This window comes from Callorhinchus milii, unplaced genomic scaffold (assembly GCF_018977255.1).
Source record: "Callorhinchus milii isolate IMCB2004 unplaced genomic scaffold, IMCB_Cmil_1.0 Scaffold9, whole genome shotgun sequence".
In the NCBI taxonomy this organism is placed as follows: Eukaryota; Metazoa; Chordata; class Chondrichthyes; order Chimaeriformes; family Callorhinchidae; genus Callorhinchus; species Callorhinchus milii.
The window spans coordinates 4097674-4115868 of record NW_024704750.1 but is presented as its reverse complement, the minus strand read 5'-3'; the positions used below and the strand labels follow the sequence as shown (position 1 = coordinate 4115868).

General features: G+C 43.3%; 2 protein-coding genes across 2 annotated transcripts; both read right to left on the bottom strand.

The window, feature by feature from the left end:
- Window positions 1-405: 405 nt before the first annotated feature.
- On the bottom strand, window positions 406-4352 carry faua (FAU ubiquitin like and ribosomal protein S30 fusion a). Its single transcript, NM_001292873.1, is given in 5 exon segments — window positions 406-719; window positions 955-1010; window positions 2572-2716; window positions 3220-3301; window positions 4283-4352. Coding segments are annotated over 4 exon segments (402 nt in total). The 5' UTR covers window positions 3295-3301; window positions 4283-4352; the 3' UTR covers window positions 406-593.
- A 1184-nt stretch (window positions 4353-5536) lies between these two features.
- Window positions 5537-16656, bottom strand: prpf39 (PRP39 pre-mRNA processing factor 39 homolog (yeast)). The gene is given in 15 exon segments (XM_042338172.1): window positions 5537-5889; window positions 6641-6744; window positions 6747-6760; window positions 7278-7352; window positions 8130-8314; window positions 8933-9201; window positions 9496-9622; window positions 10228-10392; window positions 10961-11068; window positions 11280-11442; window positions 12091-12258; window positions 12629-12747; window positions 13537-13662; window positions 14025-14482; window positions 16508-16656. Coding segments are annotated over 15 exon segments (2154 nt in total). The 5' UTR covers window positions 16524-16656; the 3' UTR covers window positions 5537-5832.
- Window positions 16657-18195: the final 1539 nt, after the last annotated feature.

Sequence of the window (18195 nt, the reverse complement as noted above, 5' to 3'; positions counted from 1 at the left end):
CATATTATTGTGAGGACGGAAATGGAAACTGGTCTCATAAGCACATGCCTGTTACCCACCTCACCCCCTGCATGTTTACGAATCTCATCGTTCCTTGAACAGAGACACTCCCCCATAATGGCACTACCCCTCTGGTTTTAGCTCCATCCCTGCAACCAAACACAATATTTTTTCATCGTTCCCTCTTAACTCTATTTTCTGCATTCATAGAATGAGAAGGACCTACAACATGAACAATTTTCCAAACTAAAAATGTTCAAAATAATTGCTACTGACCATAGGTCAGAGAACATCAGATATTTGCTGAACTTTCCTGTTTTCAGCATCGCAAGTTGAGATCTTTTCCAAATCTAGTGGCCTGAAAATCATTGAGTCAATTGCTAAACAAAGCAGTGAAAGCAAAGTGAGTGAAATGCATTTTATTAGCCATCATTACAGAATTTTTATATCAAACATACCAATCAACTGATCCCTCTGGAATTCCATAGTCCTGAAAAGCCAACCATGCCTTACTCTCAAATACAGAATTAGAATTAATTCTTGAACCAAGTCAAGTTAATTTTCTGCTCAAAGGAAACCAAGTCAAAACATGTTTAAGAGTTTGAATTTGGTCCCTTCTTCTTGCCGAAGGTGGGAACAACATTTACAAAGCGGCGATTGTACTGCATGCGTCGCTTTGCACGGCCAGTCCTCTTTTTCTTCTTTTCTTGTTTTGCCACCTGTGTAATATTTGTACAAGTATTATAAAATAATCCAGGACAAATTTCCAGAATAGGATAGATTCCAAACTAATACAGCAATACGAAAGACTTGCTGGTCATTTTACTGCTTTTTTAAAAAAAATACAGCACAAATGCACACAGAATAGACAAAACAACGCCCATTCACCGAGGTTATCTTGCTCTATTTATATTTCAACCATGTTTACAGGATGATCAATCGCAATGAACTCACCTTTGGGGTCTGACCCTTTACTTTTCCAGCACGAGCAAGAGATCCGTGGACCTTACCTAATGAAAGGGGAAAAGAGCAACAGTTTATTTCAGACTTCTTCAGAAATGAAATGTTAAGACAGGGCAGAATGTAAAACTTCCCACCACAATTTTCACTTCTTTATTTTTCAACCTCAAGTCATACCTTTTTTTTAAAAAAAGAAAAAACCCCATCCTTTTAGTTGACATTAGCACTAAAATGGTCCTGTCCAAAGAGACAATAAATGCAGTGAAACTCGCATATGTCCTATCAGTCGGGACTATAACATTTAACATAAGTTGAGGGCAAACGTATAAGTCGTAGCAAATACTACTTATGCAAAGTTATGTATTAAGCCAGATTTTATATGATTTACACATAACAAATACATTCCACAAGTACTGTGCTGTATATCTCTACATTTTTCTGGAAATGCTTTCAGACTGCAAACATTAAAATAATTAAATGCAGTTGCAGATACTGTATGATAATCCACAATTTTCCTCCAGGAGCTCCTTTAATATTCTACATGCACAGTATTTAAATCCTGTCATGCAGGTTTGGCTGATGACAAGCTTTCTGTCCCATGTTTAACCTATGTGTATTAAAACTATGGTATCCCATCCTTTTCATTTTCTGTACAGTACTGTATCTCACGTGCAGAGAACATGTACAATGAATGGCACTAGCAAACAGGTTTCAAAACAGAATTGTTTTAATAGAACATAAACTCTTACAAAAAAACTATTAACAATATAACTGAATTATAAATCAAGGAAAACCGTAAGTCAGACATAAACCCTCAATTGACTCTGCCTGAAAATATTCAGCAATTTGTTTTCTGCTTCACTCGTTGTGCAACCTGACTCATTAAAATAGCTTCAAATTTGTCAGCCAATTTCAAAATCTCATCTACAGGGGTATCCACAGCCATTAAGAATCGACGAATAATATCCAGAGCATGATAGGCTTCCCCAACAGTCGGCACTGAGAATGTGGAATCCCTGGTGTTGGAGCCCTCCGCCTCATCACTTGAACAGTCAGCACCTGCTTCATCAGAAACTAAAGACAATGTCCTGGTCACTAACATACACACTGCCATACGTGGTGTACTTTAATGTAGCTGGTAAGTGCAGCATTACAAGTTATAAGATGATTTCCATAGGAATTAGAATGTACAGTATTTGGGAGCAGGAAACTATTCTGATTTAGTCATTTAGCTGATTTACAAACAACAACAACAACAACAAGATTCCATTTATAAAGCGCCTTTCACGTCAGGAGGACGTCCCAAGGCGCTGAAAATACAAAAAGTGCAAAGAAATCTTAAGTGTTTTTTGTAGGTAGGAAACTGAATGCGCTCGGATACATGAAAGGACTTAGGTGATTGTATGATTTATAAAGAAATGACTTATGCGAGTTTTACTGTAGACAGGATCTCTAAAAAGCAGGGAAAGTAAACTCAGTAATCCCTCACATGCCCCAAATAACCACTTTCAGAATGTGTTGGTTGATTTTGGAATTGCACTGTCCATCCACTAAAGCTTGCTTGAGATCAGAATAACAACAAGAAAAGTCCACCGAGTCACTCATACTTACCACCAAGCATCCGAGCTGCTACTTCGAGAGTGCAGTGCTCACTGACACCGCATTGGCCAATAACGGCATCATCTTCCAGGGGAGTGCCAGCCAACAGGAGGACCTGGTCACTCGCAGCGAGCCCTTCTAATGTTTCAACATGGGCCTGGAAGAAAACATACATTTATCAGTACCGAAAATCCTAGGGGTTGAACCAAAACACCCTCAGCACTGTTGGATTCAGAATGCATAATCCAGAAATAGCACCTTTATAAATTCTGCAAATTGAAAGAACTAAATGAACCATTGCATTGTTTACTTCAGATAGTATTCTCCCCCCAACACAAAACACAGATTTGGGTAGAGCAGATTTTTTTTGCCACGAAATAAAACACACGAATAGAACGTAAGAATGAATAATACACCTTAAATTTTTTTACAGCAATAGCGAGGAGAAAACGGTACTGAAACCTAACCCTCCATCAGTGACATTTATGTGATGTCGGTATTGGTGACGAGAGAACCTTTCAAACGCACCCAAGCAATCCTTAAAATGAGAAACATTTAAGATGTTCTGCAGTTCAGGATTACGCGGATCCCACGTTTGCTATCTCAACCTTCAAGATCATTTCGAACCCGATGCAGCCGCAAACCAGTGTTTATCCGTACCTTAATTTCACCGACCGTCTCCTTCCCTGTGACATCGAGGGAATGGAGGTTTTGAGCGCGTAGAAAAAGCTGCATGATGATTCTGCGGGCAACACAAAAACATTCATGCCTCTGCGCTACAATGCAATGGAAGCATCCTAATCTGTCTGAAATATTAGTCGCCTGCCGCTGGTCAGGAGGTGTAAAGTGTATCGCTCCATCGTGGTGCAACGAGTACAGGTGCGCGGACGGTTAAGATAATAATAATAATAATAATCCTTGCATTTGACATCGCGCCTTATCACACCGTTGAAACGTCTCAAAGCGCCTCACAGAAGATGCCGTAAAGTGGGTTGACCGCTGCGTAGTTTGTGGGCGAAATATAAGTACATATAAATAAAAAGAATTGATCGATCGATTGATTGATTGATTGAAACAGAATCTGGGCAAATAATACACCGATTAAAAAAAAAAAATCGCTTCTTTCACCATTAGATTTGTCGGAAACCAAACAACTGCCATCATTCAGGGACTCCTTCTGTCCACCGTCAGATTATCCTCCAACCGCTCTCTGTATCCCCCCCAGTAACACGGCTTCCCCCCCCCACCGGCACCGGCCCTGACGCTGGGCCTATCCCGGTGCAGTTTAGCCGTTTCCAGGCCCCCCCCCGGGCGGGAGGGTCTGCGGGAGCCACGCGGTTGGTTTAGAGTCGCCGCCGCCGGGAACCACAGGCGATTTTCCATTCGGTCCCAACCGGGTCCGACCCACAGCGAAACTATCCGTCAGCGGCTTAAACTCCAGAGTCCAGACCCGCCGGACCCCGGGCCTGCGGGGCGGGGGGAGGGGGCCGGGCCGGGCCGGGCCTAGCGCGGGCGGGGCGGGGGGAGGGGGCCGGGCCGGGCCTAGCGCGGGCGGCACAGGGCCCGGCGCCATCGCCGCCTCAGCGCGTTTCCGAGCAGCCGCTTCTCAACCGCCCGAATCACCGACGCGGGGCGGAGGGCAGCGCGGGAGGCGGCCTGAGCTCGTCAAGAAGCGGTCCCACGCGGTTGGGGGGAGAGAAAAAAAAGAGCCCCAAACCCTCACCGAAGGCCTCAGTCCCGACTCGGAGCGAACCGAACAGCGACCGTCCGACAGCGCAGCTACACGCAGAGAGAGCGAGGGCGTCGTACGGCACCGCGCAAGCGCACCTCCCGACTGTACGGAAGACCATCCCGCGGAGGGTTTTGTACGCCACCGCGCAAGCGCACCTCCAACTGCACGGCGGAGAATCGCGCATGCGCATGGGGCGACACCCCCCCCACCGAAGGTCGTGGGGTTTCAGCTGAATTCCTCCTCTCAGATCCCACTTCAGTTTCAATGTAAAACTTATAAAGTATCTGTTTTGGCCAGAAATTGAAATGGCTGACAGTTCAGGCCTGGATGCATTTAGGTCAACAGATGGGGTGGAGTTCAAGTCTCAGCTTTTTGCATTGGGTATATCCAAGGGAATCAGATTGGCAGAGTCTCATGTGCTTCCCGGGCAGGTGGCAACAGCTCCAGTCTAAATGAAGAGAATCCACATTCTCGCATTTCTATTAATAATAATCCTCGCATTTGATATAGCGCTTTTCACGTCGGGAGGACGTCCCAAAGCGCTTCACAGAACACACCGTAAAGTGAATCGACTGTGTATTTGTGGGCAAACGCAGCAGCCAATTGCGCACAGCAATGTCCCACAGACAGTCGTAGATTGAAAATGACCAATTTGTTATTGTTTTTGGAGGATTATTATTAGGCTCTGTGTGGAGTAAGGAAACTTGCCCAAGGTTTGGCCCTGACCTGCCGGGGATTGAACTCGAGTCTCTCACTTGCAAAGCGAGTGATCTAACCACTGAGCTACAGGACTCACAGATACATTATCTTATCTTTCCGCCACTTAGATCTGCAGAGTGCTCTTTTATGCACCTTTGGTTTTGAACCTTTTTTAGCCATTTCTTTTATCATTGAACATTTCTGTGACATGTCATCACTTATTTTAACTTGGACTTGTGTATTACCTTTGACAGAATGAACATCTCAAAATGCTTCATATGCAACATTCAAATCCGTTCCCCAATATGCAAGTATAGCTAATTTTAGGAGCATATTGTATGAACTGTTCAGACAATGTAATGTCTCTACAAAGGCAGGTTATTGCTAATTTAGCAGATATAAAAGTACTGTATAAGGGCAAAACACTTCATTGAAGCTAGCTTCTTAAAGCAAAGCATGAGTTACATTCGTAAGCTTGATAGGTACTTGGCACAAGTCTTCAACATGCTCGCATGAAACGGTCAGTGAAAAAACAAACACCAGAAGTCAGCTGCAGCAGTTTTTTTAATTAATTTTTCTATTAACAAAAAGTATGAAGAGAATAGAAATTAAAAAAGATTTCACATTCTAAAAGGTGTCATTATGAGAATTCATAAAATTTATTCAAACACAAACCATTCAAATATATCATGGTAAACTCCCCTTCCCCCCCAAAACAACTTTGCCTAAAGTTTTTTTTGATTCCTTGACAAAATAATTCCACAGCTGTAGATATTAAAATGAAGTATTTTATATTTCTTGCTTTTGGAGCGAATACCTATCCTGTAATGATTTTTATAAAGTTAGGTAGGAGGAGGTGGGTAATACTGCCCATAGTTCCAGGGTGTTGGGTAGTTGTACTGTGAGAAAAGAAAAAAAAAGTACTAGTTAAATAGGTTGTACATAAAGAGTGATAGTTTCATTTCCAGCAGTTTAAACTGGGCATAAATAGAAAAACTTTAAGAACACCTTCCCCACCAATCTCAGGATCCAAACATTTTCAACAACAACTTGCATTTATATACTGCCCTTTACATGGGGTAGCGTTTTAAAACTCTTTCAAGATACAATAAACATAGTGTGAAAAGAACCGGGAAAAAAACATGGCATCTTGAACAGCGTCTTGCAACGAGTTGGGTGCTTTAAAAAAAAACAGAAATTCCATGCAGTACATGGTTACAGGAATAAATTTTAATGGTTACAGGAATAAATTTTAATGGATCTATAGAAGCAAGTCGTCTTGAAATTTTGGGGGAGTAAAGGCTTTAAATAAAGTCCTCAGATTTGAAGACAGCAGATTTAATTTCATCACGATTCTCATTACCATTATTTATTCTAAGATAGTCAATATTATTCTTTGCTTTTGATATTACACCTCATCACTTTAAATTTGTGTATTTGCAGGCATTGTGTTTGTAGGCATAATGTTTGCCTACAAATACTGTATACTTGTAGGCAAACACGGCACCCAATTTGTAGTGTGTAATGTCTCACAAAAATCGAAGTGAATCACCAATTTTTTTTATTACCCGGGGGATCATTGGCTAGGAAATCAGGGAAAACTCCCTTCCCTGAGTTCCTTGACTCGATGTTTAAGAACGGTTTGCTCACCTGATACCAAGCATTGTAGTGGTATGCAGCCTGATTAGCCTGCAAGTCTCCACCCATCATCTGGGTAGATGCCAATGATGCATCATCAGGTCGGTGCTTTTTCCCTCTGGCTCTTCTGATCTGCAACATTTAAACAAAAATCACAAAGCTAGAATTTCATCTGTAATCCTCTCCAAAATACAACTTTTTTTTAAAAAAACTGCTCCCTAAGTAACAAAGCAAGAATAACAAGTAGATAATAATAATCCTTGCATTTGAGATAGCACCTTATCACGTGTTCTAGACATCTCAAAGTGCTTCAAAGATAAGGTGGCAGGTAGGTGACCTGTTCCCAGAACACATTCCATATATTTTGCACTTTGTAACGGGCTGTAAGGAGCGAGTGATTGAGCCTCCACTTCTCCCTCGATCAATGTGAGAAAGTGTTTTCAATTAGATTGGATATTCTCCACGTGACAAATCAAAGGTTCAAGACCTAAAGCTTCACTTTACAATGAAATAATTTTCACTTCTATGATGCCTGATTACATAGAAACCTCTCAAATTATTCCAATCAATTAATGTGGTGATCTTTGGCAGGCAAATGCAGCAGCCATTTTGCACAAAGAAAGGTCCCCGAGTCCTAAATACTACTTACCCATTTTCTGCCTTCCTTTTAGAAGATTCTTGCTCTTTAAGAAGCTTTTGATGATTATCATAAGCCACCATAAGTCTAGGAAAAAGAAGATTATCAATGCTCAGCTGTCACAGATTTCAAACACTCTCAAATAACTTTTGCTTCACACACCATAGCACTGGAATAAATCAAGGCAAGAATCAATGCTATCTCATGCAGAAATACTCTACAAAGATCTTAAACCATTTCCCAGTTTACGCTTCATGTGAATGTGCATTTCCAGCACAATTATAGAATTTGAAGACGTCACATCAGGATATACAGCGATTTCCTTCAATTCATTTTGAAGAGTTAATCCCATTTCTTCCTTTGATATTCACATTTCCTATGAATTAAATTGCACAAAAAAGGCTTTTGGCAGTCACTGTATTACCCCATATAATACAGAATTTTGTTCTTCCCCAGCATTCTTTTAAAAAAAGGTGCAAGTTTCAGACGACTGCCCAGAATGGCCCAATCAAATCCTGTACACTTTACCAGCAGGTGATCCACCAAACTTATTTTGCATGGAGAATTTTTCATTACAGCTATCGTTTTTTGTTTAAGCGCTCCTGGTTCATTTATAAGGTGCAGGACAGATTCCTTCTGATGGGTGTGGATACCAATCTCTAACATTCTTTCCTGTTCAAACAGTTTAGGTGAAAGCCAACAGGAGCCACAATGAAAATCATTAATAGATTATTCTGCAGTTTAACAAAAGATTTCAACTTACCTTACAGCTTGCTTTCAAAAGTCCAATGTGCAAATCAAAAGCAGTTTTTTTTAAATATATAAGGAAATCAATGGTATAACAATATGATGCTTTAAATTTACCTTTTCACCTCAGATCCAAAGTCCTCCAAAAATTCAACTTTTCTCTGAGAGAAAGCTATCCTGGTTTCAATAGGCATTGAGCTGCTTACAGCTTTATCAAAACAATTCAGAATATTTTCCTCATTGAGTTTCAGTTCTGCACTGTATTCTAGTTCCAACAAGTTCAGATATAGTTTAGTACTTTCCTACAAGAAAATAGATACCAATTGTTACTCATCTTATTTGCCATGTCACGTACAGTAATCACCATAATTAGGGCTGCAGATTTGTCATGGCTATAAACCCACGATGTTCATTAAATCTACTGTGCTGCTCTGCAATTTCTGACCAAAAATGCCAAATCTGCAGCCCTAACCAGAACAAATATACTTTAACTGTGGCATTTGTTCAGAATAGCAACGCAGATGACTCAGTTCCCATCTTCTCTTTAAAGTGACACAAATTCACAAAGTCTTTACTTAATCAAATCTGATCAGGAGTTACATTTCTTTCTTACAACTACTTACAATAGTGGGAACATACGGAAACTCAGCAGCAATTGTCAAAGAATTGACTGCCATCAGTTCTGTATGTAATGGAATTTACGTATACAAACACTTATTGTTCCTCCATCTTAAAACAGAAGTTGACAAGTTAAATTTAAAAAGAAAAAACGCAGCACAGAGCTACTTTTTGAAATTGGCTCTGTGTTAACAAGAGAGGTGGAAATACCTCTCTGGATGGAAATTGAACAGAAACGTAGACGTGTTTTTTTGTAATATGTGCATTGCCAAGTATCATTTGAAATATTTCCTGCAACATACCTTATCACGCTCAATTGCTTCAACCAGAACCTTCCTGGCTTTTGAAAGACTCTTTTCCACTTTGAATAAAAGGCGAGCCAACTTCACAGCATAGAAAGAAGCTTCACTAGGGGTTTTGCTATTTTTAATAGCATCTTGTAGCAGAAAGCCAGCTTCATCTATATTTCCATGACGACGCTCTAAGCTCACCCGCCTTAAGCGGACCATGGCCAAACCTGGCACAGATTCTTCCAATGATCTGAGAATTCTTCTTGCTTCATTGATGTTCCCTTCAAACAACAATCACATAATTAAAACATCTCATGTTTTCAATGTACTTTATATGTCCTTATTATTTGACGGGCAATATCCTCATTATTCATACAGCATTCTACTCAAGAGGAGCTTTTTAGAACATTGTCTCAACCACTGTTTCCATAGAACTAATCTGCCTTGGTTACACAATTGAATTACTGTTGATAATCTCAGTGCAACACTAGAGACTTGTGCTGGAGCAGAGACTTGTAATGCAGTCGTCAGAATTAAGCAACAAATGTGCAGACTTAGTGGATTTTACAACTCACCTTGTTGTTCCTCAAAAGCTGCCCAAAGTAAATGTACCATGGGTTTCTTGCAGAGGTGAACTGTGCAGGCTCTGCTATAAACATGCCGCACACCTTCATTACTGTGGTTTTCCATGTACTTTGCATACTGAAAGAAAATAGCTTGTGACTCACACTGGCAAATATGTTACAGATCAATATTTTTCAACAACTAATTTGTTACAGCTAGCTAGGGTCACTGCATAACAACCAAGAGTTCCACCTATATTATCCTCCTTAAACAAGACCTGCAAGCGCAGATCAATGGTGAGGCACACTCACAGCCAAGCCCCGGCTCTTGCCAACCTGCATTTAGTACTAAGTAGGGTTGCTTCCATCCAGAGAGAGTGCATATTCCATTGCACACGGGGAAATTCCCACTTGTAAGTGGCATACATATGCAGAATTCAAGTCTGGTTTGGATACTCTTAAGCTTAGTGATGGGTTTCTGCAAGTGACACTCAGCTGACAAAATAAAAGATCAATAGTACAGCCACTACATTAACTACAGCTGAGATCAGAAAACTTAAATTATATACATGGGGACTTCTGACTTTAGTATTCCCAGACATTACAAACAAACAGAACCTCAGGAAAGATATTAATCGATTTACAGATTCAAAGTTTTGATCTGTATTTGCTTAACCCTCCCCCCAAAAAATAATAATTCTGCAATATTTTGAAGTATTTTCTATCCACAAAGCGCCACCAAACCTTTATCCAGAAGTCTTCATAAAGGGCACAGGCCACAAGACATCTCTCAAACAGAACAACCACACGCTCAAGGGTTCCATTTTCTATCTCAAAATCAAGATAATCTTTCCAGTTTTTTAGCTGTGCTTTTTCCAATGGCTTGACATGGAAGTAAGGTCGTTTAATCTAGGATAAAAGACAAATTTGCTTAGAGATCAAATTGTGAACTTATTATTACAATTATTTACACATTTAGAAATGTAAAAAACATTCATAAATATTTCTCGCAATTGCAATAACATTCTGGATACATAATTTAGACTTTGCAATGTAACAGGTTTTACAGGCTTTGCTAAGTATCACACTAAAAACAGCCAAAGCATTTCTGCACTATAAATACTTGCAAATGGCGTAGTCAGATTCAGTGGCATTCAACACCTCTCCCACTGATTTCACAATACCTAATATGCAACATAACTGAGCGCTATCAGTTGTTGACGATTAAAACACATGGAAATTTGAAACAGATGATTAGCTGGTTATTCCTAGTAGTGTTTTGACAGTCAGTCGTTATTTACAAATAATTGTATAGCGGTTATGAATATTAGCTCACCTAATTTTATAGATTAGGTATTCTTGACAATGGGCACAAAGTACTCTTTATACTTTTCTTTGTAAATTTACAGCTGTCTTAATACTTCTATTAAATTTAATTTACATTAAAATTCAGGTGCATTTTTGGCCTCTTACTTACCCCTTCCTCAAATGTCCATCGCCTGCTAACCTCATTCTCATTGTGATTATGCGTCTCCTGGCGAATTTCGATTATTCGGTGACGCATGTTCTCGATTTCAGAAACAATCTGAAAAGGCAAAGAACATACAGGTATTTTTTTTTCCTCCCCACTATTGGAAAAGAGACAAGCAAAGCAAGTCAAACTCGCCAAAATCAAAAGAGAATAACAAATATGATATTGCCCCAAGACAAAAAAAATAGACTGAATCAATAGGAGCAAAAGATCTCAAACTACTTACTCAAAGGTTGTAAATAGTAATTTTATACAAATAGTGTACCTGTGCAGGATCATTTAAATCAATTCCAGGTTCCACGTCATCCCCTGGAGGTCCATCATTGTCAAAGTGGCTATTTTTGACTACTAGTTCTCTGCGTAGTTTCATGAAATCCTCAGTGCAGATTATATCTTTAGGTAAATGATTTTGAACATGGTCTTTGAACCTGAAAAACAGCAATCATTCACACATCATAAAATAGCAGTTCAGAGCCTTTATTACCAGACAGTTATAGGAAAGAAAATTCCAGTTTATATAATACAAAATGTTAAATGCACTACAGGAATTTTCCTACCCCAAAGATTCAGTTTATTGAGAATTTCACATTTAATCCTTTGTGGACTGTAGAACCTCTGCATAAAAATAAAGAAGCTATTACAATTTTTAATTTACTAAGTGATAAATTGTATAATATATATATGTATATTCTGTGGTTCAGCACAACTTGCAAATAACATTTCATACAGATTATGTAGCTGTTATTGGTCAGGAAATTATAGTTTAAAAGTTGGAAAATATATTAAGCTCTGAATGGTTTCACCCTACAAAAACACAAATGAACAGCAGCAGCAATCTTAACAATGGTCGACAAACATAAGTGGAATAGCACCAGAAAACAGTGAGACTGTATCTCTCAACTGCAATTTCCTCCTTGCAATGGAAAAAGTATAAACTAATTTTCTGTCCATGTTTAGTTTTGGTATTTACTTTTTCTTCTCTTTTTTAATCTTTACTCTCTGAAAAAAGTTTATTTCCAAAAACAGTAAACACTCCTAACAAGGATTGTGACCACACCTTGTTTGCTGTAGTTTACCTTTGGAAATGGTGACTGTAAAGCTGGGTTGGAATACCAAGAATCCGATCGTAAATTGCAGTCACCTCCACCAGGTTTCCACTTTCATTTTGCCAATTGATGTACGTTTCCCACAGTCTGTCTGAGCGGAAGTCCGTCCCTGCAGCTAACACAGAGTGCTCAAACACACTGTGAATGCATCAAGAAGAAAATTCAGCATAATTCACCCATTGTTATTCCTATTAAAAACAATTCTGTTATCCGCTATCTGTAAAACACTCAAATCTGTGAAAGGAAGTGCTTCATTCTGAAACCACTTCACCTAAAATAATGTTTTATGTTTAAATATAAATCAATACAAGCTCCTTGATCAATGTTGTAAAATTAAGGTGCCTGGCTGACACATTTACTCAATCACAAAATTATGTCAGGAATATAACTTAAGTCTCAAGACTTCATCTGCTCTACTGAAGTTAAAGTTGGAATATTCAGGATCAAAAGGTAAAAATGTAAATAAAACTTTGATCTGATAGAAGTGCAAGTATCAACCCATCATTACCTTTTTAATTTGGCACCGGTCTCTGCATTGCTGTTATCCAAGGTCTCTTTCAAGAAACTGATATAGTGAAGCCACAGATCAACACTGAGAGGTATTGCTTGCAGTCCTCGTCTGTATACCTGCGACAAAGTTTTCTGATAATAACTAAAGTCCACTGGTTATAGAAACCTCCAGCAGAGAGTGTACACTGGAAATTTGTTTCCCAATAACTTATTTTCAGAAATGCAGATAAAAATCAGGAATTTGTTTTGAATAATCTGTCATTACCATTTTGTGGAGGGTGGAAAGAACATCACAATGTTCTGCTCTCCACGCGTACAGCCTTGATCTTCAGAGTGTGAGATGGTTCCTGCATTCTGACCAGGTAGGGGCAGGCTTGGGGTACAGACCATAGGGCACAGACCCATTAGAACATCACTGACAGCCTCTAACCAGAAATGTAATAAAATTCAGCAAAAAAAATAAAACAAATATAAAAACGGGGAAAACCCAATTTGAATTGAAATTGTATCACCTAATAAAAACTGTCAGGAAAGCCCTGCCCTACTTGTTAAGCTGCACTGTAATACAGTGATTTGCACTGCAAAGCTCGACAAACTGTAGTACTAATGTACCTGTTAACAAAGAGAGAAGACATTAGCTGAAAACTGCTATGGGGAAAAATGTTTTACTTCAAATCTAAAAATCCGTGAAAGTGGAAGATACCTTGAAAAAGACATCTACTGAAAGCCAAGATCAAACTCTCAAAGACTTTTCTCTCGCATCCTTCACCTTTGCTTTAGCCTTTCTGAGTGGAACCCGACTTCCAGTAGCAACCTAAGACAAGGCCTGGTTTTAAAGAAAAAATTAAAACAAAAAAGTTTTTGTAAAAAAAACATATGAAAACAAAGTCACAAGAAATCACCCACCTCTTCTGCCAGCTTCATGTTGCCATGGCGCTTCTCGAAATCAGCATACTTTTTCCAATAACCATAACAGTACGGGTAGTAAGAGAAAAAGTTATCAAAAGCTTTTCTGGCTGCCAAGATGTGATTCTGAAAAAAAGCAGAATTCTGTTTATTTCATCATATAGGTACCCATCAATAATTCGCACAGTTTAGAACCATTATTAATATCAATTTAAGGATTTTAATTTAAACATTTTACTCGCACAAACCTATATTTGGTTGTTAATTTCCCTGCCCCGTCCAACACTCCAGTTGTCCGTGATATTTCAAACTCTCACATGGAACACAAGGAGAAACATGGTGATGGGATCTTTATGTCATGAGATATTTTTTTTTAAAAAATCTACCTGAACAGGCAGATGGGATCTCAGCTTAAAATCTCATGCAAAACATGGAACCTTTTAGTATTTGTAACCCTTCCAGTTCTGCACACAAGTAGGTTTACTCACTTCTTGTTCTACGTATTGTAACAGGTAAGTCCAACCGGTGAAGTCCTGAGGGTTGTCTTCAACCACTTTCCAAAACTTTTCATACTCTGAAGGTAAATGATTTTCCAAGTCAGCTGGTTCTGCTTTCTCTAGATCCTCTGCTAGTCTCTCATTTGGCGAGTTATCGGGTTGAGATTCTGTGTCCATTGATGCAGAACCTTCAGGCGATCCCGCTTGCAATGCTGAGGCTTCAATCAAGTCTATTCCTGTTTCCGCAGTGGCTTCTCCAATTGTGTCAGTAACTCCAATTTCTGCGGCAGTAGCAAAGACTCCACTTGCATCAGAAGAATTTGGCATCAATGCATCTTTAATACGTGAATTAACTGTGGCTTCAGTGTTTTCACACCCAGGCTTCTCAAAGTCACTTTCGTCCACAGAGTTAAGTCTATCATTCGGTGCTGATAAAGTCTGATTTGAGTCTGAAAAGAAAAAAAGTTCATCGGCTAAAATAAAATCGCACAAATATTACAAAACTCCAAACAGACCTTCTTCCAACTATCATTTTGACTTATACTTCGCACATTGTTTTTGCAGCTTCTCTCACTCATCAAAATAAATTAGGAAAAATCAAGTACTGTTTTTCATTTCTGGGCAATGGATTAATGAACGAAGGGCCAAGTTAAAGATTGAAAGCAAGTGTCATTTTCCTAGCTGAGCAGGAAATAGTAAGAAATCCAATCTGGTCGACATGACAGAAAAGAATCAGCAACTCCCATAAAATATTTGAATGAACTGCTGTAAAAGTTTCTGCTCTGATTCACATTTGTGATTTTAAGATACAACAGAAGGAAGATACAAAGCAGCTCAAATAACTTTGCAAAGATGATGTAAAATATAATGACTTTTCTTTGTAGACAAAGAATGTGTATTTTCACCACGGCAAGGATTAACGTAGAACGAGATGAAAAAGCCACCAAAAAACAATTGCTGGTGCTTGCTGACAGATAAAAACATTAATATGTGCACAGATTACACAATCACTGCTATTAGATGATGTATATTTTTAAAATGCATTAGATAAGAGATTTAAAACTGTTCTTAGATCTATGCAGCAGTTTAAACTACAGTATTAAATACAGCCGGAACCAAAAATGTAAGGAGAAGTATGCACTGGACCCAATAACAGTTCAAACGTCACGATGAGTATGAGTTATATATAAATCAGACAGATTAAAAAAAAATCCTGTACAAATATTAAGATTTCAATTAAAATGGTCCGCTGCCGTCCTTTAACCACCATCAGCAATCTGGTGGGCGGGAGGGAGGAGAAATGGGGGTAACAACAACAACAACAAGATTTCATTTATAGAGCGCCTTTCACGTCGGGAGGACGTCCCGAGGCGCTGTACAGTTGGGTCGGGACCCGAGCACTGGGGGAAATGGTCAGGGGGAGGGGAGGGAAGGGAGGGAGCGAGGAGGGGGGAGATGGTCAGGGTGAGGGGAGGGAGGGAGCGAGGAGATGGTCAGGGTGAGGGGAGGGAAGGGAGGGAGCGAGGAGATGGTCAGGGTGAGGGGAGGGAAGGAGGGAGCGAGGAGATGGTCAGGGTGAGGGGAGGGAAGGAGGGAGCGAGGAGATGGTGAGGGAGGGAAGGGAGGGAGCGAGGAGATGGTCAGGGTGAGGGGAGGGAGGGAGGGAGCGAGGAGATGGTGAGGGGAGGGAAGGGAGGGAGCGAGGAGGGGGGAGATGGTCAGGGTGAGGGGAGGGAAGGGAGGGAGGGAGCGAGGAGGGGGGAGATGGTCAGGGTGAGGGGAGGGAAGGAGCGAGGAGATGGTCAGGGTGAGGGGAGGGAGGGAGCGAGGAGATGGTGAGGGGAGGGAAGCGAGGGAGCGAGGAGGGGGGAGATGGTCAGGGTGAGGGGAGGGAAGGGAGGGAGCGAGGAGGGGGGAGATGGTCAGGGTGAGGGGAGGGAAGGGAGGGAGTGAGGAGGGGGTAGAGAGGGGAGCTGAAGGCCAGAGGGGAGCTGAAGGCGCGGTCGAAGAGAAAGGTCTTGAGACACGGCCTTGGGAGGAGGAAAGGGGAGGAAGTCATTTAATATCTCAGAGCACAGCTGCCACCAACTCCCCCAAAATAACCACTTGTACAAACCCAACGACAGGCGGGGGGTCAGGAGGCCGACAGGGGGCGACATCCCCCCCCCAGTCCCACCCCCCAGCCGACTCGGGGTGGGGTCAGCAGAACCTGCAGGCCCCGGGGGCTGGCCTGGCTGCCTGGTTGGTTGGAAGCACCGCCCCGCCGCCCGCCCGCCCGGTGTGAGCAGGAAAGTCCGGGGATGGTTGAGGAGTGGGCGAGAGGCCCTGTGTGAGTGAGTGAGTGAGTGAGTGGATGCGGGGAGGGAGGGAGGGAGGGAGGAGGGCGGCGGACAAAAGGCCGCCATTTACCACCAGGTCCCGCCCGGCCCGGGGCCCGGGACCAACTGTGGGGCCGTGTTTCCTTTCACACTTACTCCTCTCCGACTCCATGATGCGGGCGGTGAGGGGCTGTGGGTCGGGGCCGCCTCGCGCGCTCGGCCTCTCTCTCCCTCTCTCTCTCTCTCTCCCCTCCTCCGCGCTTTCACTTTCTTCAACTCGCTCGGGCCGCGCAGGCGCACGTCACTGACCCGCCCCCCCCCCCCACTCCCCGCACGCGCAGCACCCGCCGCGCAGGCGCACTCTTACGCTCAGCACCAACACCCCCCCCATTGGAGACGTGTTAAACGCGGCCACAGGCGCCGCCAGAGGGCGCCACACACACACACACACACCGCAGCCCCAGAGAACAAAAGAACTCGGGACAAGCACTCCCTCTCTCTCCCCCCCCCCCCCCACCCCCCTCTCTCCCCCCTTCTCTCTCCCCCCACCCCCCCCTCTCTCTCCCCCCCTCTCTCTCCCCCCCCCACCCCCCCCCTCCTCTCCCCCCCCACCCCCCCCTCTCCCCCCCCCTCTCTCCCCCCCTCTCTCTCCCCCCCACCCCCCCCTCTCTCCCCCCCTCTCTCTCCCCCCCCTCTCTCCCCCACCCCCCCCTCTCTCCCCCCCAACCCAACCCCACCACCCCCCCCTCTCTCTCCCCCCAACCCAACCCCCCCCACCCCCCCTCTCTCTCCCCCATCCCTCCTCTCTCTCCCCCCTCTCTCTCCCCCCCACCTCCCCCTCTCTCTCCCCCCCTCTCTCTCCCCCCCTCTCTCTCCCCCACACCCCCTCTCTCTCCCCCCACCCCCCCCTCTCTCTCCCCCCCTCTCTCTCCCCCCCACCCCCCCTCTCTCTCCCCCCTCTCTCTCCCCCCCCTCTCTCCCGCCCCCCCCTCCCATTCCCCACAACAAACCACTCCCTGGTGTAAGAGGGTTGTTATGGAGGTACCGTTCGGGCGGTGGGAACAGGTTCAATAAGAACTTTCAATAGGGAACTGGAGGGGAAAGAGCGGGGGATTGGTCGGGAAGCTCTTCCGAAGGGGCCGGCGCAGGCACGATGGGCCGAACAGCCGCCGGGCCCTCTGCGCTGTCATATCCTACGGTTCTGATCTCCCGCCCCCCAGCCCTGGCACACAATGTTGCCGCGACGTCCAGCAGCAAAATGAAGGCATCGTAGCCGTGGCTTGAGGAGGCTCACCCGTGAACGATGACGACTCCCTCGGCTTGAGAGCGCCGCCCGGTGCACTGTCCGCACTGCGGCCGCGGCTCTCTGCTCCGTCGTCGAAAGCTTTCTGCGCGCGGAGAGATATTGGGGGAACGGCGGATGCCTTGCAATGTCCCATGAAGTACATTTGGGGAATTGGAGGGGAAATAGTCTTTGTTCAGGGGCTGAACTCCAGGCTCGACTATGCAAACGTCCTGCTTGTCGGCCTTCCCAATTCCTCCCTCCACAGCTGCAGATAATCCAGAACTCTGCAGCCCGTGTCCTCTCCCGCACCAAACTCTGTGACCCCATCTCCCCCATTCTCGCCCAACTCCATTGGCTCCCTATCCTTCAGAGGATCCAGTTCAAGATCCTGGTCCTCACATACAAAGCCCTCCATGGCCTCGCCCCACCCTACCTCTGCGACCTCCTAACCCTCTTACCAACCCGTCCGTTCCCTCCGCTCAGCCGGCTCTGGCTGCTCCACGTTCCCCAGCCCACCCGCCCCACCATTGGCGGGAGAGCCTTCAGCCACTCTGCCCCC